Here is a 27,369-nt window from a genome sequence, read left to right as displayed (position 1 = left end):
CTGGGTGCTCGGTGCCCGGCAGGAGGCGAGGGGCGAGAGCTGAGCCTTTAGAAGACAGAGGGGTCGTCTCCGCGGAGGGACAACCAGGGAGGACTTCATGGAGGAGGTGGAATTGAACAAGGGCCCTGAAAACCGGGTGCAGTTTAGAGTTGGAGAGAAAAGGCTTCCAGGTGGAGGGGCTCATGTGCGCAGAGTCGGGAGGTCGGCTTGTCCAGGGGCCGGCAGCGGCCAGGCTGGAAGCAGAGCAGATCGCCGCAATGAGGGACACCAGTCCTGCTCTCTGTTTTGGCTAAACCCCCCTGATGCATGTATACAGAGATAGTGTAACGTGGCAGCAAGCCCTGGTAGTGCTCTGGTTATGTGAGGAAGGGAAGAAATGAACCCCAACCGAATGATATTTCTCCCAAAGTTAGTTCATGTTGTCGTGGTGGATTGGGAGACAAATAAATGCCTAAGAATAGACACACAGCATTAATTTTTCATTGATCATAATATCATTCTCATGCACATTAAAAATGTAGACTTTGGCAAGAAATAATTTTCAGAAAAAAGAGAAAAGAAGTATTTGGAAGGGTGTGGCATCTCCTTTCACATCCCTTTGATCTGTCTGCCAGTCACTTTGGGAGAGTGGGCCTGTTAGGGTATCATAGTAGGGGTGCTAGAGCATAGGGTAATAGGGTAGAAAGCCCTGGAAGCTTCCAGACCCAGGATAGAATCCCAGCTGCGCCCTTTTCTAGTTATAGAGTGCCAAGCACAGAGTGAGGCAAATGGCAAAAGCTTGCAACATGCTCTTGGAGTTGTTAAGATTACCGTGATCCTCATTCACCCTATTTTAAAAAAAGAAGCTGAGGTCAAGGAGCTTCCCAAGTGCCAACATACTGGGAACAGGGTGCAGTCTCCATGTCTCCTCGGTTTCCCTCCATCTCTCCTCCCTGCACCATCTCCTCCCTTCCTTAGTCTTAGGGGTAACATTGTTTGTTACATGCCAGGGGTGTTGAAGTGAGAAAGCTTGAACTTCAGGTCATATGACCTTTCTGAGGTGTCTTTTGAGGGCTTCCAAAGGACAATAAATCAAACAACTTCATTGGAGACTCATACTAGCATAAGATAATGTCCAGAGGACAACATGCAAGCCACAAGGGAACTTGCTGAAAGAAACGGCAAAGAAAACAATGGGGCAGCAGGTACTCACTTTTTAAAAATAGTTTTGTTTTTTTAATTATTATTTTAGAGAGAGAGAGAGAGCTCGCACACACCAGCAGAGAGGGGCAAGAATCTCAGGCAAACTCTGAGCTGAGTGTGGAGCCCAATGCAGGGCTCCATCGCTGACCCTGAGATCATGACCTGAGCCAAATACAGGAGTCCGACACTTAACCAACTGAGTCACCCAGGCACCCCCATCAGGTACCCACTTTTTTCATTTAAATTCAATTAGCCAACATACAGTACATCATTAGTTTCAGATTTAGAGTTCAGTAATTCATCAGTTGCATATAACACCCAGCGCTCATCTCATCATGTGCCCTCCTTAATGCCCATCACCCAGTTACCTCATCCTCCCACCCACCTCTCCTCCACCAACCCTCAGTTTGTTTCCTAAAGTTAAGAGTGTCTCATGGTTTGTTTCCCTCTCTGATTTCTTCCCATTTAGTTTTTCCTTCCTTCTCCTATGATCCTCTGTGTTATTTTTTCTATTCCACATACGAATGAAACCGTATCATTGTCTTTCTCTGTTTGACTTATTTCACTTAGTATAATACCCTCCAGTTCCATCCACATTGATGTAAATGATTAAGATTTCATCCTTTCTGATGGCTGAGTAATATTTCAGTGTGTGTGTGTGTGTGTATTCTTTATCCATTCATCTGTGGATGAACACCTGGGATCTTTTGGCTATTGTGGACATTGCTGCTATAAACATTGGGGTGCAGATGCCCTTTTGGATCACTATGTTTGTATCTAGTAGTGCAGTTGCTGGGTTGTAGGGTAGCTCTATTTTTAACTTCTTGAGGAGCCTCCATACTGTTTTCCACAGTGGCTGCACCAGTTTGCATCCCCATCAACAATGTAAAAGGGTTCCCCTTTCTCTGAATCCTTGCCTACATTTGTTGTTTCCTGACTTGTTAATTTTAGCCATTCTGACCGATGTGGGGTGGTATCTCATTGTGGGTTTGATTTATATTTCCCTGATGCCAAGTGATGTTCAACATTTTTTTCATGTGTCTGTTGGCCATTTGTATGTCTTCTTGGAATAATGTCTGTTCATGTTTTCTGTGCATTTCTTGACTAGATTATTTGTTTTTGGAGTGTTGAGTTTGATAAGTTCTTTTTTTTTTTTTTTAAGATTTTTATGTATTCGAGAGAGAGACAGAGACAGAGACACAGGCAGAGGGAGAAGCAGGCTTCATGCAGGGAGCCCGATGTGGACTCGATCCCGGGTCTCCAGGATCACAGCCTGGGCTGAAGGCGGCACTAAACCGCTAAGCCACCCAGGCTGCTCAAGTTTGATAAGTTCCTTATAGATCTTGAATATTAGCCCTTTATCTGATATGTCATTTGTACCTGGGTGGCTCAGTCAGTGGAGCATTTGCCTTTGGCTCAGATCATGATCATGATGTCCTGGGATCGAAACCTATGCTGGGCTCCTTGCTCAGTGAGGAGCCTGCTTCTCCCTCTACTCCTCCCCCTTCTTGCACTCTCTCTCTCTCTCTCTCTCTCTCTCTCAAATAAATAAAAAAAATCTTTAAAAAAATCAAATCCTAGAGGAAAATCAAATCCTAGAGAAACAGAGGCAGCAACCTCTTCAACCTCGGCTGCAGTAACTTCCTGCTAGACACATCTCCAAAGGCAAGGGAAACAAAAGCAAAAATGAACTATTGGGACTTCACTGGGTGAAGTTTGTTAGAAGTCCCTTCTAACAAAGGGAACACAGCCAGTAGGAGAAGCTAGAAAATCAACAGCTCACTTAACCTTGAAACTGGAGTGATGGAAAAGACCAGTTGGCCTCTTAAGTCTAGAATTACAGCCTAAAATTTGTCCCTTCTCCTATACTGTCACCTCATTCAGCCTAAGACTCCATTTTATCTTTTGTAAAATGGGCATACGAATGCCTTACAGAATTATTAATGAGATCATTTAATGAGATAATATAAACAAAGGACATTGCACACTAGATTATGTTGAGTAGATATTCAGGGGGTGCATCCCCTGAGTCTGTGCATCTATGCCTCTCTGTCTAGAGTGGATCTCCAGATTCTCCCCTAGATTCTCTAAACTCCCCCCAAAGAAGTTTATTTTTTAGAGACTTAAGGGTTTTATTTTGTTTCTGTTATAAGATTAAATCTAATACTGAAAAAAATCAAAGCAAAGATAAAAAGAAAATTGAAAAGGAAAAGCAATAGTAAACAATAGAAACCAAATGTAGTGGGATTTTTTTTCAATCTTTTTGTTGTTTTGTTGTTGTTGGATTTTTTTTTAATGAACTGAGTCATCTTCTGGCTGAATGTCTCAAAATGAAAATATAAGAGGAAGAAAAATAGAACCAAAAGCAATAATAAAACAGAGAGTGAAGTGATACAGGAAGCCTTCTTTTTTTCTTTAATAAAAGAGATACATGCTCATAGTAAGAAAAAAAAATTCAAACAGTACAGAAAGATAGAAGGTGAAAAATAAATCTGTTTTTACCCTTCCATTACCTCTCACTCCTGGTCCTATTAGCCAGAGGTCACTGTTCTTGACAGCAAGAAACTTTTTATTTGTTGTTTTCACATTGCAAGTGATTGTATCCATCTTTTAAAGGAGAAGATGGGATTTAGAAAAATCCCCAGAGGCGTCTAATTTGCTAAAAGATAATGAACATTGTATAAAAGAATTAAGTGCTTTCCAAGATCCTGACAAAATAAAGATATCAATCAAAAAAACTCCCCAAAGGAAGTCCAGATGGCCATGCAATTGAACTTTATCATGCTCATCGGCCTGGCAATCTCCATGCCCTTGAAATACTCGGGAAAACCATCCAATAGAAAGCAACACAAATAGTGTTGCTTATAGTATTGCATATAGTAAGCAATGCATATAGTGAATTCTTCATCAAACTGACCAGAAACTGTAGCAAATCTGATAAGGTTGTAACCAGGTTCAGGGTCCCTGATGAACACAGGACAAAAGTTCCTTCTGAACCAATCCTTTAAACCTAGATACAGATCCATCTGAAGTCAGAAGATCTTAACACCTACTTGTGCAAGATGGCACGCTATCAGGAGGATACAGTATCATTAATCACACAAAGTGGATCATCCCAAAGCATCTGACAATGTACACTGTATTTCCAAGTTTTAGAAGCACATGGAAAACAATAGAACATGCTGGATTTTATTAAAATCACCTATGGAATTTGAACAACGGCTGGAATACTAAGAAAAGGGCAAACAGTAGCTAAAATATCACCAAAGTCAGATGCCAGCCTATCTGTGTCCTTTGGTATTTAATATAATATAGAGCTGGGTTGGGGTGGGGCAGAGGGAATAACTGATTTCATTAGGAAAAAGCAAATGAAAAGACTCACTGGTGTTATTTAAAGCTTGGAATAAGATTGGCAGGATAGGACGTACAGCTTCCTGTCTCAGTGTGCTCCTGAAAACCAGGCCGTAAATAAGATCCTTGAAAAGCAAATCATATTTACCCGATAGGAAGGATGTTATAATTGAAGCTTGCTTTGCTGATCAAGGATTTGGCATTAAATTAATCCTGTGCAGCTCCCCCCCCCCCCCATGCCCTCCCTGGAAGCTGTGCCAGCCCCAGGGATGTGAGACTCCCCCAATGTCACTTGGTCCTCAGCACCCTGGAAGGAAAGTGTAATCGTCTGCCCTTGGTGAGGAACCTCATGAAGAGCCACACTGAGAGGCCTTCCCATGCTACTCCCTCTCCCCATGGTAGAAGCATACGTAGAAGGTGTTCGGGTAATAATGAGTAATACACATCTATTCATTCAACAAACCCATATTGCATGCTTTGTGTGTGCCAATGGTCTCACACGTGGAAAAGGATCCAGAGATGTAGACTAACCATATAATGCAGTGTGGTGTCAGAGTCTTTCTAGAATGTGCTGAGACAAAAAAATGAAAAAACTGTATTTCATAAAAGCTAAGACACCATTATTTTATGTATTACCGAGAAAGGAAAAAAAATGCTGCCAATTATAAGATGCCATCAATGGCAAGGTGCCTCCCGATCCTAGAGATGAATACAAATGCGTGTCTCAGAATGGGTGAAATATGGTAATTAACTTTTAAAGAAGTGATAAGTGATATCTCTCAGCATGAGCCAAGCCTCACCATGGGAGCTGACAGGAGGTAGCAATTACTTCTGCTGGGTGACTAGAGGAGGCATCACAGGGACATGACACTTGATCTGGGTCGTGAAGGATTTCACCAATGGGAGGAAGAGTGAGAAGAACGTTCCATGTTGAAGGAGTAGCACGAGCAAAAACATGGAGGCAGAAAAGGGCAGGCATGGTTATGGACCCACTAACACATTCTGAGTAGTTAGAATATAGAAGGTGGGAGTGGGGTACAGCTGGTTGCCGACCCTGGAACCATTGAAACCACATTGTCAGTAGCCGGGAACCCCAGTCTTGGAAGTTCATGCCACAGAGGTGACAGGGAGTCAGAGAACATTCTGAGCTGGGAGGATATGATTGGAGCCAAGCTCTGAAACAAGCTCTGAAACACACAGGTGCTCGATGCCAGAGTGAGTCACAGACCACTCGAGGCTTCGTACAGTGTACTTGGAGACAGCATGGGTGGATAAAAAATATAGAACCTTCTCACCTCTGGGCCTGTGAGAGAGACACACTAGACATTTTGGTGCATTATGACCAGCAAACAGAAATAGTGGGGTGATCATAATTACAAGGCAAAGGAGAGATGAGGATGCCCTGAGCCCATGTGCCCAGGTCCATGGAGTACCTGTGAGGGCAGAGCGGGAAACTGTGGATGATATCCAGCCAGAGCCTCTAAGAATCTTTGAGAGATGAGTGAAAGGAAGGGCCAGGCGATGGGGACACAGTAGAGTTTGGGTGTCCTGAGAGGCTAAAGGGATGAGGTCAGCAATATGGGATCTGGGTGTTGACCCTCAGTGGCATGCGAGAAGTACTGATTTTATAAACGCTGTGTGACCACACAGAGGAGAGAGGGATGGTGCCTAGGAGTGGGTGTGGGTTCACCAAGGACCATCCCAGCCACACTCACCTGTATTTGTTGTTAGTAATCTGGCAGGTCAGAGAAATTAAGGAGATAGGGTGCATGGAGGCTTCAGTAAGGGCTGTAGCAAGAATTCTCACGATATTTTGGTGCACAAGCTGGACGAACATGGACTGCAGAGAGCAGAGTTTGGGGGAATCTTCAGTGGGTCTGGTCAAAAGACCAGAGGGGCAGATGGCCAGTCACAAGGCTCTTGACCCTCTGCTATTTAACAATTTGATCGATGCTTTAGGTTAAGAGAGCAAATGAGATCGTCCAACAGCAATGGCATCAACTGAGACAGATGGTGAGTATGATAGAAAAGAGATCCATGATGCAGGACACCCTCGGTAGGCTGGAACATGGGGACATAATCACGGTGAAATGTTTCCACCCCGTTCATGGACCCCTGAGTTACCCTCAGTGGTAACTGGTAAATAGGATCAGAGAGATCTGGCTTGCTGCTCACTTGAAACACCACCACCACCACAACTCCACAGAAAGCAAACCTAGGGGGGTTGTTGGAGGACCACAAGCTTCCCACAAGCCACAGGGTGATGTGGCTGCCAGCAAAATGCAGGTAGGCCAGTAAGGACAGCAGCGTGGCAGCCCGGAGCCCTGAACGCAGAGACAGGGGGCCTACTAGTCTATGTGCTTCTTTGTCGGGATGGAGGGTTTGTGGTCAGTTTTGAGCATCACCCTTGAAGAAAGCGAGGAGCAGACTCATGGCCAGGGCGAGTTGAAGAATCTGGGGACATTTCTCCTGTGCGACTTAGTTGGTGGTGGAATGCGGCAGTGCCTAGGAGCTGTTTTTCGTGGAGGGTGCCAAGGGTGAGGGAGAGCACCAAGATTCCAGCAGCAGATTGGGATCCAGGGTGAATGCTACAGGAAGGCTGACTTTGGTGGCACCTGAGAAATAAGGCACAAACTGCCCATCAATCCAATAATGGAGTGGGAGCCTCAGGAGGCACTCATTTTACCACTGTGGTGGTATTACTACTACTATTATTATTAGTCACATGCCTGATAAGAGTTTAGTACTGTGTTAAGTGCTTTCTATGCACATATACATTGTTTTATTAGCAAGGGAGTTAATGATGTGAATGATGTGGAAAGTGCTTGGAACAGTGCCCGGCACATGTGAGTACCCGAAACACATTAGCTGTTATAATCATTTAATCCTCATAATAAGCTCGGGATAAAACAGAATTGTCTATTCCCACTTTACAGATGAGGAAACTGAAGGTCAGGATCGTAAGTGACTCCCAGAGTTGAGCCACTGATAACTGGTAAGCCAGACCCGGAGACCAGCAGGACTACCTGCTTCCTGAGGTTTGGCGAGTGGTTGGACCAGAGATTTTGCCATCTGTCCAAGGTTCTATTCCTATACCGTGCCCCTTGTTCATCTATAATCCCCTTTCTAAAGGATCTTATTGTTAGTGAAACCTGTACATGAGAGGGGATTTTGGCCCCCTTGCTAGTCCCCATTCTTCTGGAGACCACTCAGGTTTAAGGTACCTTTTCTTCCTGTGTCTGCTTAGGGCTTGTCCAGCTGAAATGGGTCAAGGTGACTCCCCCGTCCTTCCACTGTTCTCAAAGTGACAAAGAGCATGGGTGGAAGGAGAGGCTCCAGGCTCTTCTGGCCTACCCCAGGCTCGGCATTAACTCCTGAAGGGTTTAGTCATAGACTCTCTCCGGGCCACAGCTCTCCTCTGATGATAACTCAGGAAGAGGGTCAGCTTCATCTCTCATTTGGTGAGGGACCCTGGCCAAGTCATTTTACATTCTTCTGGTGTTGATCCTCAGAATGTTCCTTACTTCTTCAAAGGTAATTTTTAAAAAGATATTATTTATTCATTCATGAGAGACACAAAGAGAGAAGCAGAGGCATAGGCAGAGGGAGAAGCAGGGTCCCTATAGGGAGCCTGATGCGGGGCTCAATCCCAAGACCTCGGGATCATGCCCTGAGCCGAAGGCAGATGCTCAACCACTGAGCCACTCAGGCATCCCTTCTTCAAGGCCCAGTCCTTCTCAGTCATATAAGTGTATCTCCAAGGAGAGGCATGTGGAATAGAGAAACGTGCAGGAGTTTGGGGTCAGACAGACTGGGTTTGGGCCCCGTCACCGTCTCTGCCAAGTATCATTAAGCATATTAGTTAATCCATCTGGACTTCAGTCTTGTAATTTTTGCAAAACTGGGATCCTAACACCTATTTTTCAGGCAGTTGTGAAGATTAAGATGATGCATACCAAGGTGTCTGGCACAGAGTAGGTAGGTGTTTAATAAATGGTAGCTATTATTATTACTCGAACTGTGTCACCAGACCACGTTTGATGCCTGAAACCCAATTTTACGGTTTAAAAAACATGCCTTATGAAAAGGGAAAAGCAACTTAGATTCATTCAGCTAATCTTTTTTGGAGCCATCATTCATAACTTATCCATTAAAAAAAGAATTGAAAACAAACAATGTACTTAAAAAAAAACGGCTGAGCTACTTGGTTGAAAGAAACATTTCAATGTAAACAGAAATAAGAAATACACGGGGGAAAGGGGAGAAATACATGGGAGATATTTGTAAGATGGCTTATGGTTTTTTTTTTTTTTAATTTTCTTCTTATTTATTTATTTATTTATTTATTTATTTATTTATTTCTAAAGAAAAAAGTGAAGGAAGATCTCCTTATCGTTGGAGTTAGGGCAGAGGCAGACATGGAGAGCAAGTCAGATTGGGACCAGGGTATTGGAAACTGGAGCCAGTTCCTGCAAGGAGGCAGCTGCAGGAGGGGCAGATCCCAGCCTCTGGCACCAGGGTAGCGAGAAGTATCCAGCCCAGCCTGGAAAAAAGACAGATAGGAGGGGTAGGCCCTGGTTAGGCTCTCAGTGTCGGGATCCTGCTCAAAAGGTAACCAGATGCATCACAGAGCCCTAAAGTTCTCAGAAAGGGAATGAGTGTCATCCTTCAAAGCAGCCCCAACCTCTAAGCCAGGGTTCAGAGACTGGCTTCTGGTTCTTGTGTGTGGGGAGAGGGCACGGGAGAAAGGATTGCTAAGGAGGCAGGGTTTGGGGAAGGTGAGAATTTAAGCCACATGGACCTGGGCTGACATGCATGTTTTGTCATTTTCTAGGTGTGTGACCCCGAGCATGATGGTTTCTTAAGACTCTACTATGTCCTCTGTAAGGAAGATGAGCAGATAAATCAGTGTTTACCATGGCCTCAGGACTTGGCATCTGCTGATGCATATTATTCCCATTAATAATGAGAAGAGCAATAATTAACCTAGCCACCTCTCATCACCCCCTCTGTTGGCTCCCTGGTTCCTGCCACCATACGTGGCTTTAGTGATAGCCGCCTCCTAGCTGGTTTCCCTGCTTCCACTTTTTCCACCGTCCCTCCCTCACCAAGGATTCTTCACTTGGCAGCCAGCGATCCTGTTCAAATACGTCAGATGGTGTCACTGCTCCGCTCAATATCCTCCAGTGGTCCCCCACTTCGCCAGGTGCAATTGGCCCTCCTCGATCCCGCCTGCCTTTGACCTTGGGTACTACCACCTTCCCCTTGCTCACTCAGCTCCAGCCACACAGGCCTCCTGACTGTTCCTTGGACATGCCAGGCACACTCCTGTCTCGGAGCCTCTGCCCTCGCTGTTCCTCCACCTGGAACACTATTTGCATGTCTCGTTTGTTTACCTCCTTTAGGTCTTTGCTGAAAAATCACCTCATTGTCTCCTTCTGTGACCCCTTATTTCAAATTGTAGCCCCACCCTGTCAGACTCAAGCCTCTTTGCTACTATGTTTGTTTTTCATGGCACTTTTCATAAGCTGTCATACGAAGATAGCTTCTTCTTACCATTGCTGTTTATTGTTTCTCTCGACTACAATGTAAATTTTATGAGAACAGGGATTTGAGTTTGGCTTGTTTATTCCTGCCTCCTCAGCTCTGAGGACACTGCCCAGCACATAGTAGATGCTGCAAAACGTTTCTTGAAGGAATGAATGATTATTATAAAGCCAGAGGCTGGACTCCAGATGTAGGAGAATATGGACTCGAGGCTGGTGACCGAGGCAGGAACTCAGACCTAGGAAGCATGCCAGGAATCCAGTTATCCAAACTATCCAATTTCTATTCTTCAAACTGGAACACTGGCCAGGATAGGACCTGGGAACCAGAGGGATGCCCAGGCATCAGAAGTGGGCATGAGATCAGAGCCTGGCCTGGATCCAGGCTGGCGGAGAGTGACACCGGTGCTCTTCGGGTCAGGGCTGATCCCAGGCCACACGTCTTGGGGCCAGGTCACCCCATGAGGGGAGACAGGGGGGCTGAAAGGCAGGTTGCCAGGCAGGGCCTTCAACTATTTCGTAAATGTCAAGCAAAGTTATCTCAGCTTTCAACTTATTCCCAGATGTAGGTGTCAGTGAATACTCCATATTGGCACAGCTTACAAGGAAAGCACAAATGACTAAGGGGGAAAAAAAAGGGGGGAAAAAAGGGAAAATGCTCATTGAGAAACCTGAACTGAGAAGTCGAGGAAGGGCAGATGCCAGAAGTGGATGGCTAGAGGACAGCTGTGATGTCAAGCAAATACCAGCTAAAAGAGATTACCTTGTCCTCTGGACCGCTTTTGGTCTTGTTCATGGGAGATGGTCAGGTGAGCTCTGCCCATGTAAAAAACCCTCCAGCTTAGTGAGCTCAGGAGTGATGTGTGCAGAAGCCTAGAAAGAGGAGTTGGGACAGGGAGTTCTTGGCCTGGGTTCCCTAGAGCTGTCCAAGGCACTCTCCAGGATTGGGCTTAGCCTGCCCTCTCTGTCCTCATGCTTCCTGATAACTAGCCTGGGATTCAGGGCTGCCTCTACCTCGCTCCAGAAGAGCAAGTCTGTGGACATGATGTGGCTCAGCTCCTTCACCACATAACTGAGAGAACAGAGGCTCAGAACAACCGAAAGTCAGAGCAGTGCCCCTCCCATAGGGAAGGTTGTTCCCCATCCTGGCTCCTGCTGTTCTAGGTACAGACCTCCTGCTGGCTCTGGGTTCCGGTCCTACCCTGGTAGCTGTGTGTACTTGGACAAGCAGTGGAACCTCTCTGAGGTATTCACCCGTATTCACCTGTAAAGTGACGATGACAAACCCAGCGCTTAGTTCACTGGGCTGTGGTGAGGATGACATTATAAGGCACGTAGTAAATGTTCGGCGATGAAGGTTGAACTTCCATCCTTGTGGCAAGGCCGCGGATGTGGCCCAAAACGGTTGGCTCAAGCACAAGGATGCTTTCTCATGTGATGTCCTGCGGTCTCCCCTCATTAGTCACCCCTTGGGATTTTATATCTTAATGACCCACAATTTCTATTCTTCAAGCATGGAGGGGCTAGGTCAGATCACACAGGGCTGCTCTGCCTAAGGTTAGCCAGCGCAGCCCGCGCGACCCGGCCAAGAGAGGGCCCAGCCAGGGGACTCGGGTCTGCGCTGGGGGGAGCTCCCACCCAGAGGGGAACTGTAGGGCGGAGCCCTCTGGGAGTGGGGACGCGCGGAGGTCAGATGCCCGGAGGGGGCGGTAGCACGCGCAAGGTGGGGACCCCGGTCTCCTCTGGGGTTGGCAGAGGACGGCTTCTTTCTCTCAGTCCGGTGGGGAAAGTGGGGGTGGGGGGCTCTCAGTCGAGGCCCGCAGCTCCGGACAGCCGGGCAGCCGGGCAGCAAGGAATGCTCGAGCGCCGAGCGCCGGCGGCAGCTTCGGGCGCCCCCTCGGGCTCAGTGCGGGCCTCCCCGGACACCCGCGCAGAGCGGAGGAGCGGAGGGCGGCAGGTGCCTCCAGGACACCTCCGTGGCGCGCTCGCCCCAGACCTCCCCAGCTCGGCGGAGCGGCGGCCGCCACTGCGTGTGCCCCGCGCAGTCCTCCCCGCCCGACCCCGGCCCCGGCCCCGGCCCCGGGCGCGCAGGTGCCCCGCGGTCTGCGGAGGGGGCGCGTGTGTGCGTGTGCCGGGAAGGCGGCCCTCCCTCCCCGCCCGCCCCTGCGCCAGCGCCTCCTCCCTCCCCCTCCCCCTCCCCCTCCCCGGCGCGCACGGCCCGTCCCCGGCCCCGGCCCCGGCCCCGGCCCCGAGGCGGCTCGAGCCGCCGCCGAGCAGCCTCGCCTTCGCCTCCCGCGTTTCCTGCCGCCCGCGCCCCCCCCCGGCCGGGCTCCAGGGGCGGCCGCGGAGCAGCTCCCGGCGGGAGAGCGGCTCGGAGCGCGCACGCGGGCGGGCGGGCGGGGGCGGCCTGCTTCGGGGTGGCCGCGCCGGGGCGAGGCGCGCGCGAAGACGCCGGCCCCCCTCTCGGCGTTTGCTCTCCGGCTCCCCGCCTCCCGCGCTCCGCTCGCTCCCACCCCTTCCCGGCGTGATTGATCCGTCACGGGCGCCGCCGCCGCCGCCGCCGCCGCGGCCGTTCGGAGGCGAGCAGGAGCCGGAGCCGGAGCCCGAGCCCGAGCCGGAGCCGGAGCCGGGGCCGGGGCCGGCGCCATTGCGCGGGCGCCGCGGGGAGAGCTTGGCGCGGGGCGGCGGGCCGGGCCAGGCCATGCGGGCCGAGTGAGCCGGCGCCCGCAGCCCGCGGCGCGGCATGGCTTCCCCGCGGAGCTCCGGGCAGCCCGGGCCGCCGCCGCCGCCGCCGCCGCCGCCGCCCGCGCGCCTGCTGCTGCTCCTGCTGCTGCCGCTGCTGCTGCCGCTGGCGCCCGGGGCCTGGGGCTGGGCGCGGGGTGCCCCCCGGCCGCCGCCCAGCAGCCCGCCGCTCTCCATCATGGGCCTCATGCCGCTCACCAAGGAGGTGGCCAAGGGCAGCATCGGGCGCGGCGTGCTCCCCGCCGTGGAACTGGCCATCGAGCAGATCCGCAACGAGTCGCTGCTGCGCCCCTACTTCCTGGACCTGCGGCTCTACGACACCGAGGTGAGCGGCCGGCCGCCCGCGCCGTCGGGGCCGCGGGGCGGGGGGCGAGGGAGCGCCCTCCGAGGGACGCTGCGGCCCTGGAGCAGAGCCCCGAGTGAGCCGCCCGCGCCTGCCGAGGAGGGCGCCGCGGGCGGGTGCCCAGTGCTCACCCCGGGGTCCCTCCGGGCTCGCCTGGCACAGCTGGTACCAAGATTTGCCGAGCATCCCCCTCCTCTGGGATCGTGTGCCTGTATGTGTGCGCTGGGGACGGGGGTGCGGTGGGGGATAGAGGACGGGGGCTGCCCGTGGCCGCAGAAGGAGCGCGGACGGTGGGGACTGCACCCTCCAGAAGGCCTGCCGTGGTTGCCCCCGGCCAGGTCCCGCCGGAGGGGCTGTGGGCTGCCGGGTGGGAGGAGCGGGCGCCTTGGCTGGAAACTGGGCCCCCCGGGGCTGGAGAGGCCGTGGCCTGCCCGCGGGCTCCCGGGAGAGCCCGGCCGCGCTTGGAGGTCCGGAGGGCTCGGGGCCCCGAGGGGCCGGAGCGCGCAGGAGGGCTGGGCGCGTGGTGCGCGCGGGCGGCTCGGAGCCCGCAGCGCGCGGGCAGGTGTGGGGCCGCCGGCTCGGAAAGGCTGCCGCCTGCAGCCGGAGCGATTTTATGGGGAGACCCCCCCCCCCCGGGTTAGTTGCTCAGGGAGCGCCCGGAGCTGGTCTGGCTGCGGACGCGCGGAGGTGCCCGGCCGCGCCGCTGTGTGCGGGCTCCGCGGCCGCGGGAGCAGTTTCTCCGGGCGCAGACTCGAAGCGCGGACTTGGAGCGCGGCGGCGGGCTGGCCCTCCCGGCCTCCTGCCCCGAGGGGAGCCGCGGAGCCCAGGGCTTCGTCCCGAGCCCCCTCGCCGCGCCCGCGGCCGGTTCCGGCTGAAGCCCCCGCGCGGAGCGGCTGCAGGGGTGCGCCGAGGGGGCCTGGGCGAGCGATCGCCGGCCGCGCCAGGTCGGGTGTGCGAGTTTTCCCGGACCGAGGGAGCCCCTGCGCTCCGGCCCAGGCGTCCGAGGCGCGGCCTGAAGGGGGCAGTGATTTCCCGTGCAGTGCGCTCCGTTGGCGCCTTCCCCGCCGCGCCAGCCCGGCCGCGCGCTGGGTCTGACCCCGTCCTCCCGGAGCTCCTGGGGAGCTTCTGCTCCAGCCCAGGTGCCTCTCCTCCTCCCACCCTTCAGAGAGGAGGCGTCGCTGCCCGTGCAGCCTGGGGCTCTGCCTCCTTCTCTGCCTGCCTCCCCCCCCCTTTTTTTTGTCCTCTGAGAAAGAGCAGAAATCTGGATTGCATCTTATTCCCCACCTCCCCCCTTCGCGGATGAACCAGGCTGCTCTGCCCTGTAAATAAAAGGTGAAGGAACGGGTGGCAGTTGGTGGCGGTGCGCGCAGGCTGCCTCTGCCCTGCGAGGATGCAATCTGGGTGGCTGAGCAGAGCTAACCGGGCTGGGGAATTCTTTCTGAATGACATTCTCGTCGCCTTCATCTTTGCCCGAGCCTTTCAAGTTCTCCGGGGTACTTGTCTGGCACGCATAGATGCGCAGCGCACCTCAGTTCCAAGGAGGCATGTCCTGTGGGCACGATTTCCCTGTTGCCTCCATACAGATTCTTTCGGAAGGGACGGGAGAGAGCCAGTTCTTTGGAGGCAGAAACATTTGTAGATAGGGCAGCCCTGCTTGCATCATCACTAAATGTTGTCAACTGCATAATGTTTTCATCATCAATTTATTCCCTTTAGAAAGCTTCCCTGAAAGAGATTTCACATTAGCTTGTTTGTGGCAGCAAAGGGTTGGGTGCTTGGTTTCAGGGTGTGGGTTGAAGCTTTTACATTTATTTTTCAAGTGTGTCTTGATGACTCTCTGAGTGAGAGGCCCAGAGTCCGGAGGATAAGGCTTCCTCCGCTGGTGGTGGGGATCTGCAGGAAGCAGTAGGAAGGAGGGCACGGGGTGATCTCAGTGCCATGCAAACAGAGAAACATCTCCATCCATGTGAAGGGGCACAGAGCATGGGTGGATCGGCCCTGGGTTCTGCTCAGACACCAGTTATCTTCCCCATGGGTGACCTTGAGTGGGGTTATTGAATCTATCTCAGCCTAGATTCTCAAATCTGGGAGAGTAGGGTTGTTGCATGTACTCAGTAGGGTGGTGATGTGATGCTCACGGGGATAGCAGGCCCGGAGTGGAGAATGCCGTGAGCTGGCAGGCCCGGCAGCCAGGGCTCCGTCTGGCATGCTGGAAGCACCAAAGAAATGTTTCCTGCCTCCCTCCCTTCGTTTTCCTCCGGTACCGATCCACAAGTAAGACCTTGCAGCTTTAGGTGTGATAAAATGGTCACAGCTAAATATTAAGCCTGCTGATTTTGTTGATCTCACTTTTGAAGTCTCCTAAAGGGTCAGTGAAGTTATCGCCAGAAAAAAGGAACTCTGGCTTACAATCAAATACATATGTTATCTCCTGCCATGAGGTGTCATGTTTGGGAGAACACCCAGGTGATATAATACTTGATTTTTTTTTTTCAAGCGGTCCATCCCCATAGTAGAGGTATTTTTTGCTGAGCCGAAGTAAAGGAATGACTGGTGTGGGTAATTGCAGCAAGATCCACAGTGATCCGGAGGGTGTTTGGGGCCTGTGTTAGAGCGTCTGGGGCCTGTTTTATTCAGATGGGCCATCTTTGAGGATTGTGTGTACTCGCTAATCACTTCCTGGCTGTGTCACTTGTTGTCTGTAGACTTGAACACAGGATGGATGTGGTGAATAGGTTTTGGCTGGCTTTGCTGACATTTACTGTCAGTCAATGGCCAGAGGCTATGGGCAGCCAGGGTGGACCTTGGTCCACACAGCCTTCAAAGAGATGAAGATTTACCAAATAATGGGTTAATCTGATCAGTGGGAGAGCCTCCCTCAATAAAGGAGCTTCCTGCTCAAATTTCTCTAGGTTGACCCTCCTAGTGTAATTAGAATAGCAATAGAATGTTCAAAGCCCACTCTGTGCCTGTGTTTATAAAAATGAAACATCCCAACAGAGTATCTGCTACTTAGGACCTCTTTTCTCTGCTGTAGATAGAATCATTTCAACAAATACTTTTTTATGTATTCCAAAGTAGAGTTGAGTATATAAAAACACAAGCAAGGAACTGAATATACAAATAAAAAGAAGCATCAGAAACCACATAGAAGCATGAAAGTTACTATTACCAAGAAGCTGGGTTATTGCCATTGTGCATATTACATTTTAGGTCTGAGCTTCCTGGCAGTCAAGGTAAAAAGGTAGAAATGGTGATTACTTAATTACTTACTAAATTACCAAATTTAGTTTTAGAATTACTAAAAGAAACTACTTACATGTTTGATTAAAAAACCCTGAAGGACAGAGCCTTTTTAAGCAAGTTTTGCAGGAGATTCAGAATGTTCTTCACATGGCTATCTCTCATTCTTTGGTAGCCACATTAAGAAAATTAAATAATAGCTAAGGGATGAGTTAAGAAATAATGTTGGCTTTTCAATTTGATTAAAGTACTTTTCATTTTAGAAAAATGGAAAATTAGAGAGAAGCATGAAGAAAAATAATAATTGCTCACAATCCACCTATACAAAGATAATTACACCTAATAATTAGCATTATTCCCTTCTAGTTGCCAGTTTTTACTATATTATGTACTTGAGATCTTACTCTATTTGCCCTTTTATACTTTGTTTCATTAAATTAACATTATGAGTACTTCCCCATGTCCTCAATTGCAAAAATGATTTTGAGTGGCCATATACTATTCTGTCCTGGGGGGTGTACCATAAATATCAAGTCATTTCCCTCTTGTTGGATTTATTTGTTTTCCCACTTGTTCCTACTTAAATTATTATGTGGCAAACTTAGGGAAAGTTCAGGGAGCCAAAGAAGCACATTCTAGGTGTGCACCTTTCAGGAAGTCTACCCTGATGCAAGGATCTAGCTGAGAAAATCCAGAGAAGACATGGTGATAGACGAGCATGTTCTTTCCTTGGGCACCTTTGCCAAATATCTGTCCTCTCATTCACTGTGCTTTAGAAAGGGTCCAAACAACTGGTGGATGGAGGCTGAGCTTTTCAAGGATGTCTGAGTACAACTCAGCAGGCATTAATTGAATACTGACTACAGTTACTGGTACTGCAGAAGGGGATAAAACCCAGCCTTGGGTTTGAGGGAGGAGCTGGTGCATGGAGGAAAACAGGGCAAGCACCTATATGCCGTTTTCAAGTTAAGATAGAAGTGATTGTGGTGATGACTGCACGGTTCTCTGAATATTCAAAAACTGTAGAATCATATACTTTGAAAGAATGAATATTGTGATATATGAATTCTGTTTCAATACAGCTCTTCTTAGAAGTAAAAAGAAAGAGAATGAGCCCTTTTAGGGTCAGGTTACCTCTTCTCTGTGGTTATAGCCCTACTGCCCAGTATGGTGCCTGGCCCTTAGGAAGTGTATTGCTTAGGACTCACTCTAAGTGATAGAAACCCCACTTTAACTGGGCCATGTGCCTGAAAAATCCTGGAGTGGGCTGTCTTCAGGCATGGCTGAATCCAGGGACTGAAAGGATATCTTAAAAAATGTCTCTGTCTGTCTCTTGGCTCTCATTTCCTCTGTTTGGCTCCACTCACAGGCAGGCTCTACCCATGTGGTAGCACAGATGGCCCCTACCAGCTGCAAATTTACACACTCCCAGTTTAGAAACTCCAGTAAGAAGAGTGTTTCTTTCCCAAATGTTGCAGCAGAAGTCCCAAACTCAGCTCTTGTTGGCTTGAATTGGGTCATGTGTCCACCCCCTGAGCCCATCACGTGACACTGGTGGTCTGGGACATCAGCCAGCCTTTCACGGAGGGAGAGGGCAGGGAGGTCAGCCCTGCCCAACCACATGAGTAGAGAGTGAGGAAGAGGTCGATGGTCGAAGGACGTCTGAGGCTGTTGAAGGTGTGGATGCCAGGAGCATCTGCTCACAGATATCCACAAAGACAGGCCCTTGGGAGATGCTGCATTCAAGAAAGAGACCAGGGATGGCACAGGCGTTAAGAGAAAGAGATCATATCTAGGTCAGGAGAGGCCTCCTGGAGGAGAGAAAACAAAATGGGCCTGAAAGGGCCAATATCATGTTGACACGGAGAAGCAGGGAAGGGACTCAGGGAGATAGAGGTTGGATCCCAGGAAGGGGCCCCAAGATCAAAGGGTGGAGGAGACAAAGTGTGAGGTGTGTTTGGGGAGCATGACTTGTTAGGTTTTCTCCGGAGTGCAGGGCTTGTGGAGGGGTAGGTAGTCTGTTGGTGGGTGTGGAAGGCCTTGAATCACATGCAGAGAAGGTTGGACTTTATTCTGGAACCATGAGGAGCCGTGTGTGGGTGGCGGGTTTGGACGTGGCTGTGATATGATCAGGGCCAGTGGGAATGCAGAGCCTAGGTGGTAGACTGATGAGCCTGGAGACTGAGAAGCCAGGAAGCTACTCCAGCAGTTGAAGGACAGATGCTGAGGCTTGAACAGAGGTGGAGAGGCCGTGGGAGAGGATGTGCAGGAGAATGGGCATTGCTGAGACCGGACGGGGCGGGACGGGCAACAGAGAGGGCCCCATGGGGACTCAGGGGGTGGATCTGGCAGGCAAGAGTCACCGAGTCCAGGCACTGCATGGTGGGGGCACGAGGAGAGAGTGCCCAGTGGAGGTGAGGTGGGCACAGAATGGCATACACCCTCTCCAGACCCTTCCGCTCCCCAAGATGAGCTCCTCAGTATGTCAGGAGACCAGTGGTTCCCTGTTGGGTACCACTTACCTGCTTGGTGACCCGGGGCAATGCGCTTTGCCTCCGTTTCGTCATCTGTAAAATGGGGCTAACAAAATGAGACCTCCCTGATCAAGTAATCAAGTCAGTGCTTGATACACTCCCAGTGTAAATATTTGCTGCTATATTGTCACCGTTGTCATTATTCTTGTCCTGTATGGGGACCATTATGCTGACCTCACAGGGTTGTAATAAGGAATAAATATCTTGGATGTGGAACCTCACAACAGGATGCAAATGGAAAGCGGTGTTATCTGTACTCTTGTCCGCCAACAGCACGTTGCCGAGAGGGGTGCTGGAGGAAGGGGACCCCAGCAGCACATCTTCCCTTCTGCCATGGATCCTAGCATATTGCTCTCTTTCTCTCCCACCAGACTTTAGGTCCGTGAGGGCAGGGTATCAGGGAGTGAGCGTCTGCTGAACTGCACTGTGAGCAAGCAAATTCCAGTCTCCTTTCTGAATTAGCATCCCACCAGCTTGTCCAGATCATCTCTCTGGGGTCTTCACCCCCACCCCCATTACCACGGGATTTAGGTGATCCCACCTATCAGGATTAAGTTGACGGACAGGCTGTAGCTGAAATCAACCCCGTGCTTCCCAGTGTGAGGGCAAGTGCCCTTGGCCATGGCAGCCCCCAGCCCATTCCCCAGACCTCACCAGCTGCCCATGGGGGCAGTGGGTGGAATAACATGCTAGGGCCTGTTTAGCACTAGGTATTGGGCTAAGAGTTTAACTTGTTAACTCTGTCTTTGACGGGGGCTTCTTCCTGTGTTTGGCCTACCCTCTCAAGGACACAGGGTCACATCAGCCTCTTCATGCAGAGATTTATGGTCTCAGCAGGTCAGTGAGCAAGTCTGAAGGGTAAGAGAGCCATGAAAGCAGAGGTGCTAAACACATACGTGCGTAGGATACATGTCTTGTCAGTCAGGGTGAACGAGGCCCTGCTGCATTGACAAACAAGTCCCGCAATCTCTGTTGCCTAAATAATCAAATTTATTTATCTGTTGTCCAAAGTCCAGAATGTGTCAGAAGTGCTCCTGGCTCTCCTCCAAGTGGGAACATAAGGATCCAGGCAGACTTTGGGTGTGACTCTCCCATCTTGTGACCTCAAGAAGATGGGAGTGGGGAGGACTCCCTGGGGAAGGCATACTGGATTTTTAACGATCTTTACTTGGAAGTGACTCATGCATTATTTCTACTCATATTCCATTGACTGGAAATAGTCACGGGTCAAGCTAACTTCAGAGGAGGGTAGGGGAGCATGTGGATGCCATGTGGACTTGTTCTGGGTCCTTCAGGAAGTAAATGCCAAGATGGTTTTAGAAGTACAAGAGCTCTGGGAGGTGATGCCCGTGAACGATACAGGAGGAGGTGGGGAGACGCTCAGCCCATGACACTGTGCTGATGATAGCTGTGAAAGGAGGGGGAAGGAGAGATGGGTAGGAAGAGGCTCAGCAAGTCTGGGCCAGGCAGTGGACTGCTCTGGAGCAAAGTCTGCCCATAGAGACGTCCTGCCTGGGACCGAAAGAGCCAGACATTAGAATCCCTGCCCAACTCAGTCACTGACCACAGGCTGCCTGGGAGCTTGTGTCCTTAGCAGAATTAAATATGGTGGCAGGGTTGAAACTGCAGCGAAGGCCATCCGCTGACCCCCCTCCTCCTGTAGGTCCTGCCTGCAGAGGAGATCTGACCCGCCCACCTACGTGGCTGCTGCAGACGCTACCTGCTTCTGCCTCAGTTCCCTAGTGGGATGTACCCTCATTGATAGAACTTTCTACCAGGCCCTGTCTAGGCTCTGACACAGAAGTGGACAGGACACGAAACTTGCCCTCGAGGAGCTCACAATCTAAACAGGTGGACAAAACAGGCAGACAGAAACCCTCGCACATAGTGTGAGTCAACCGTGGTAGGGGTCAGAGGAGGATGCCGGGGAAGGCGACCCCCTTCTGGAGGCACCTGTTTGGTCAGTCCCTATGTTTGGTTGTGAATGTAAGTGGCTCCTTGTTGCTAGCTTTTTTGATGATTTATTTTGATTGTAGGAAGGTCAGAAAATTAAGTGACGTAGTTCACCCGATGAACATCTGTATCCGTTTGCTCCTTTATTTCATTCTTATTCTCTATGCTTATGTAACGATGCCCAGGGAGGCTGGTGAGATGCCTTTGTCTCTGTACCTTTCTAGGAACAAGCAGGTGTACCAGGCTGGAACCATGGGAGTGTGAGCCCCACCCGGGGTTGGCGGTCTGGGTTCTGGTGCTAGATTAGTTGTTAAGACCACAGGAAGTCCCTGCTTCTCTCTGAGAATTGCAGCATGGCTTGAGGATCTCTGCTCTGTTGTAAGCATTGTGAGAGCAGGTGCTGAGTGTGTCTGGCTCCCTTGTGGTCCTCTAGGCACTATCCTAGGGCCAGGCACAGAGCAGGAGCTCAATGAGTATTTCTTGAACAAACAAATATATCTAAAAGCTTGGAATCCGGCTCTCTGGTTCTAAGAGGATTAATGGGCATAGTTTTAATAAATCGAGGAGATGTTCTGTATGCCAAGACAAGTGGGGTGAGCTTCCTGCTTGTTCTTCATTTGTTCGTGTGGGTTTTTGCTATTTGGTACTTTCAGGGTCCCTATAATTGTGGAGCACAAAGGGAAAAGGTTACTTGTCGGGTGTTCCAATAGAAGATTATGTGCAAAGCTGGTGTCATTCTTCTCTCCCCCGATGAACATACACGGCATCTTCCAAGATACGTTAAAACCTAGGAAATAAATACTTTCCAGCATCTGCGAACTGTTACGGTTTTAGATCGGTTTATTGGAACAGTCCTCTAAGCCAGCAGTTGGTGGGTGTAGGAATCAGGTTGTGATATCCCATTCCCACCTCCAGGGAACATGAGAGCCAACAGAGGCTGGACTGGGCTCCAGTCCTGGTAGAAATTGCCAGAATGAAGCCAAGTCATCAGCCTTGGTGAGCCAGGTGGTCTAGTGGCAGGTCTGGGTATAGTGAATGAAGAGGTCCCTGGGGATCCTCTGAATGGCAAGACTTAGCCCATGCTCCCTGCTCCTGGGCTGGAAGCTTCTGCTCTTTATCCTTCCATGGTCAAGACTGACCTAGGAACTGGGTAGACTCAGCCTAGAGGTGACCATCTCCCTGATCTGGTTTTGGTCTGGACCCCAAATCAGATAACCAAGGTTATTGGAATCATATGCAAAATAAGAGTAAATCAGTTATGAGCTGAGCTTGGGGCATCTGAGCATTCTTGCTTGACTAAGGAGCATGAACCTTGTGACACCTTTTGGGGCCAGTAGGGGAATTCTTTTGCAATTTTCTACTTTTCCAGTCTTTTTGAACAGTCTACATTGCTGGAAGGATGAAGTGTCATTGTCATCTAGAAAATTAGTGGTAGATCCAAAGTACTGAGTAAATGGATTCATCTGTCTTCATCAGTGCCCACGTTCCACAGCTGCTGGCTGAAGCAGACCCCTCTCCTGCCACTTGGCAAGGACATCATCAGTCACCATTCAGATAAAATCTAGCCAAAGAAAGACTTTGTGGAGTGATGCATTATTGCTGCTCTCATGGCGCAGGGTCAGGAGGTGGCAGAGAGAAAATGATATTTTCACACTCTGCTTATGATCCACTTGACTTTGTTCAGAGGGAACTGATTTTGAAAGCAACAGCCACCCTTATAATAATCACTATATTATCCAAATCACTTTGTTTCTAGAACTACCCATTCACTGAAGCTTTTCTGAGAATGCCCAGAATTGTTTCAGGGATTTCACTGGCAGGCAGGGACCCGGAAGCCCACTCCAGGGCATACACCTAGGCTCCTCAGAGCTCCCACCTAGGCTGGCCCAGAGGGCCTTGACTTTGATAGGAGAATTGGCTCCTCTGTCACACAGTGGCCCGAGGGAACCCTCTGAGCTCCTTGCAGGACTCTGTGAATCCCTGAAACAGAAAGCCCTTGGAGAGCTCCTCATCTTGTTAAAGAAGAAGGGAAAGAGAATGGAAATGTTGAGTTGCAAGTGCGCAGGTGAAGGAGACGAGACCACAGCAGCAGCTAGAACTTATCTGTATCCCAGGCTCAGCCCGGGGTGGTCCGTGTGGCTTTTGCAGGACGTTTCTGCAGGGTTCACTCATGTAATCTTCTCAACAGCCTGGTGGGGTAGGTGCCATCAGAGCCCGCGGTTTGCAGGTGAGGCTTGGCGGGGTCACGTGACATGATGGTCACCCAGGTGGTGAGTTGGGATTTTAATCTGGACGGTTTGACTTTGATGTCCTGTGCATAAGCACCCGGTGAGTGGCATCCTCTTGTCGTTTCTTACCTTCCTCCCATAGGGGCATGTGTTGTCAGTAGCTGATGCTTTTTTTATTTTATTTTGTGAACTTCACGGAGCCGCTCGTCTCTCCCTCTAACGCAGCCCCATTTCCCTGTCCACCCACTCAGTCACACGCAGCCAGCGCCGCACTCTCTCCTCACTTTTAGCACGTCTGTCTACACACCTGGCTCACACAGACCCACTTTCTGCTCCCCTTGCACCTGCGGAGCTTGTCACCTCCTGTGGTGTTTCCTTGGGGTGTCAGTGTTTGTGTCTGTATGTGTCTCTCCTGGATTACCTCGAAGGCAGCTGTGTTGCTTCCTTTGTACTTGTAGCTCAGTGCCAGGCCTGGGGCTGGTTATGGGGTGTGTAGAGATGAACCCACAACAGCTGTGCTCTTGAAGGCATGCAGCAAGGTGGCCTGTCATCGTTGCCTCGCAGCATGAGAAGGGTGAGGGGACAGGCCAGGAGTGGGGGCGGGGGCTGTCCCCCAGGTACAGAGGACCGTTAGGACCACTGGCCCAGCACTCAATCAGGTGGCCTCCCTGCCTGACACCCTGCAGGGTCTCACCCTTGATCTGGGGGTAGTAACTTTTCATGGTGGCCTGGAGGCCCTGAGAGTCTGCCCTTCCCACTCCCCAGCTTTGGTGCTGCATGCTCTCCCTTCCTACTCTGGGCCGAGACACACACGGTCCTTGCTGTTTCTCAGGTGAGTGCTCCCCCCCACCCCCCCACCCCGCACAGGGCCTTTGCACAAGCTTTTCCACTGTCTGGAACGCTTTTGCCACCTCTGTTAGATAGCAGCTCAAGAGGGCTTTGTCTATCCTCTCTGATTGGGAAGAATTGTTTTCTCTGAGAACCACGAACCTTTCCTTTCTAGGGCTTTCCACAATTGCAGTTTGACGTTTGTTGGACTCTTTGATCCCTCTTGGTCTTCTGTGTTCCTGTGGGGGACCATGAACTCGTAAGTGCAGGAATAGCTAGGTGTTAGCTCCCCACTGAGCCCAGCACAGTTCCTGGCACACAGTTTGTGCTTGGTAGATATTTAGGGGGTGAATGGGTGAGAGCTGAAGCATTCTGAGGCTGTCTACATGTTTATAATGTCTTGCAGTGTGTTTTCCAGTGCCCATGCGGTGTCGAGGAGTCAGCTGGGCACTGTGGAAAGACTATAAAGTTAGGAATCAGACAATGCATATGCGTGTGCTGCCTCTCAACCCAGCCTTCCCCCTCCCCTTGCTGAGCCTTGGTTGTCCTCTGTGGAATGGGGATGCCACTGTCTCCGGAGGTTCTTTTGAAGGTTGATATAGAACATTCATGTAAAGCACTGAGCACACAGGGCACGTGAGTAGGCACTCACTAAATTTTACTGTCATTTTATTATGATGTATGTGAACATGTAAAATGCTATGTCATCGCATTTGCGGGGGAAGTATGTCTGAAGCCCATGAAAAGTGTGATCTGTGTGTAAGCCTTACCCGATGGGTATCCTCTGTCATTGTTTCCAACACCATTCATTCCTGGGATGATTTGACACATAGTGAGAGCTCAGTGGTGAACTTCCCTGGCCCTTGGGGCCAGGCTGCTGTTCCTGGTGAGGCCCTCATAGCTCTGTGTTGTCACTGCTAGCTATTGTCCATCACCTCAGCTGGCTGAAAGCTGGGCCAGCCCACGGAGACCAGCATGTCATATGTTTGGCACCCGCCATGTGCCAGTGCCCAGCACAGAGCCTGCAGGCACTTGGTAATATCTGTGAGTGGATGAAGGCCTTTGTGTCCAAGCACCTAGGATGGCCCCTGGCACATTGAAAGTGCTTAGCAAACATTTCTTGCATGAGAAATGTTTGGTGCTAAACAATGTAAAATATAACACTTTTGGATAAAATACAACCACACCTCTAAATGGAGCAGAGGGAGAAGATGTTATCAGACATCTATGAGGAATGGATTGCTTCAATTGAATACCGCAGTTGAAGACAAGAGAGAAACATCCTGGTGTTCCTATGTGATGAGACACATTTCCCTTTAGGCTCAGGACACAGCTTTTAGCTTAGAGGGCAGGGCAGGTCAGTGGGAAGAGCTCTGCGCTCCACACAGATGGCCCGTCTCTGATACTCAGTGGTGGAGGACCTTGAACTAGTCATTCAGCTTTTCTATACCTAAGTTTTATCATCTATAAAATGGGGATAATACTGATGCCTGCCCTGTTTCTCCATGGAGTTATTGTAGAGATCATTGATGGGGGCAGGGGGAAGAGAATGAGGAAGAGAGGCGAAGAGGAATAGATAAATGTGAAAGTGTTTACAAAAGTTGTAAAGAGGTACAGATATATGATACGCCTGAAACTAAGCACAAAGAGTAATTAATTCTGGGTTGTTCTCTCAGGGCCTTTGGCTGTTTCCAATAACATCTTTATAAAAGACATTGAGATGTTGTTCACAGGGGTGATTCATTCAACTTCCTAATAAAGAAGGAAGGCATAGTATTAGATTATAACAGTGTGTGAGCGGATATACAGAGGGCGCTGAGGTTTTCTGGCCCTTGCTGGTGCTCTTACAGAAGCGTCTAGAACAAGAGGTAGTTAACACGTCTTCCTCTCAACTGTCGGATGTCGTTGGTCATCAGAAATCCAGCCACCCATCTTTGACACGTGTCAGACCCAAGACCATCCACAGCCAAACTATCTAACAAGGATAGATATGGGGTAGAAATTTGGGGGTGTGAGAGTGAGCGAGGGTGTCTGCTGTAAGAAGTGATTTGGGGTTCAATTCAACAGTGGGGGCTCAGCTCTCCAATGAGGGAGGACATTGCAAGTTTGGAGGCTGGGGTGAAGCCTGGCACACCACCTTGAGATCTGAAATGGCAGATCTGGCCAATCGGCAGCACGCAGGACTGGGTGGCTGGGTGGCTGGGATGCCCAATGCGCTGCGCTAATAGTATGTATTTTCTCCAGAGGAGCCTTGGCTCTCCCCAGCAGGTTTATAGGTATTTGGTTTGTACCTCAAGAGTCCTGGGCTAGGCAGTGTGGAGATGAGTGTGACTTGGGGGTCCCAGTAGCCCCCAGCTACCAAATCCTATAGATTCTTTTTTTTTTTAAATTAATTTATTTATTCATGAGAATACACAGAGAGGAGAGAGAGAGAGGCAGAGACAAAGGCAGAGGGGGAAGCAGGCTTCATGCAGGAAACCCGACGTGGGACCCGATCCCAGGTCTCCAGGATCATGCCCCGGGCCGAAGGCGGCGCTAAACCGCTGAGCCACCCGGGCTGCCCACATCCTATAGGTTCTTATGAAAGCTGGGTCTTTAGACCACCGGTCGCCATTGCTCCAGCTCCTCACGATCCTCTGGGAGCAACGGCCTCGCTTGGCCCTGATTCTAGTCTTGTGGCTCTATGGTGGTGAAAACCAAGTGACACATCCTTATTGAGGTCCCACCGTGTGCTGGCACTGTGCTGCATGCTTTCACATGTGCACCCAGGAAGGCGAAGTGGCTCAGAAAGAGCTTGGTCTTTCAGCCAGAGAGGCCAGGTCCAACCCAGTGCCCTGCTGGGTGACCTTGGGTGGCCCCTTCTCTTGAGCCTCCCTTCTCTGATGTGTGACGTAGAGGTTTTTAGCAGATAACCAGTGTTGTTTTTGGGAACTGAATAGAAGTTTGTGGATCTGCTGCCTAGTGGGTGTTCTACAGAGTGAGGACCCAGTGGGAATGTGACACACCTGTGTCCTGGTGAATGGTCAGGGCAGAGAGTCATGGGACTGGCCTCTGAGAGGGGCTGTGGTTCTGGCTTCCAAGGGTGAGGCCCTCTGTTGTGTTGTGGCTTGAGTCCCTCAGATGGCCGTCACTGCACACTGAGAAAGCCAAGGGCTTACAGTTGGGGGTGGCAGGGATGTGGCTCCCACTGGAGGAAGGGCTGGCTGTGTATTCAGATGACATTCTAGAAGCTCCCCCCCCCCCACCATTAGGAAGCTTCAAGGGTGCTGTCTGAAGGACACAGGGGCCTCTGGAAGCAAGAGGAATGAGACTGACTCTCTCTCCCTGGGGCTTGACACTGGTAGAGTGGCTGAGGAGTGCCAGAGCCCTGAGCAGGGTCCGCTGCAGGAAGGGGCCAAAAGAGCTCCCAGGAGGACGTT

General features: G+C 50.6%; 1 protein-coding gene across 2 annotated transcripts in view; it reads left to right on the top strand.

Annotated features, from left to right (window-relative positions):
* The first annotated feature begins 12,822 nt into the window (after nt 1–12,822).
* Nucleotides 12,823–27,369, top strand: part of GABBR2 (gamma-aminobutyric acid type B receptor subunit 2) — a 348,748-nt gene continuing 334,201 nt past the window's right edge. For both annotated transcript variants that reach the window (XR_005367035.1, XM_038552916.1), the window contains exon 1: nt 12,823–13,146. Coding sequence is in view for 1 of the 2 variants with exons in the window: in XM_038552916.1 (XP_038408844.1) it covers nt 12,823–13,146 (324 nt within the window). In the remaining variant the exon portion in view is untranslated. The remainder of the gene's footprint in view (nt 13,147–27,369) is intronic.

Source organism: Canis lupus, chromosome 11 (genome assembly GCF_011100685.1).
Source record: "Canis lupus familiaris isolate Mischka breed German Shepherd chromosome 11, alternate assembly UU_Cfam_GSD_1.0, whole genome shotgun sequence".
Lineage (NCBI taxonomy): Eukaryota > Metazoa > Chordata > Mammalia > Carnivora > Canidae > Canis > Canis lupus.
Note: the sequence above shows the minus strand (reverse complement) of the source record. Positions and strands in the feature narration are given on the sequence as shown.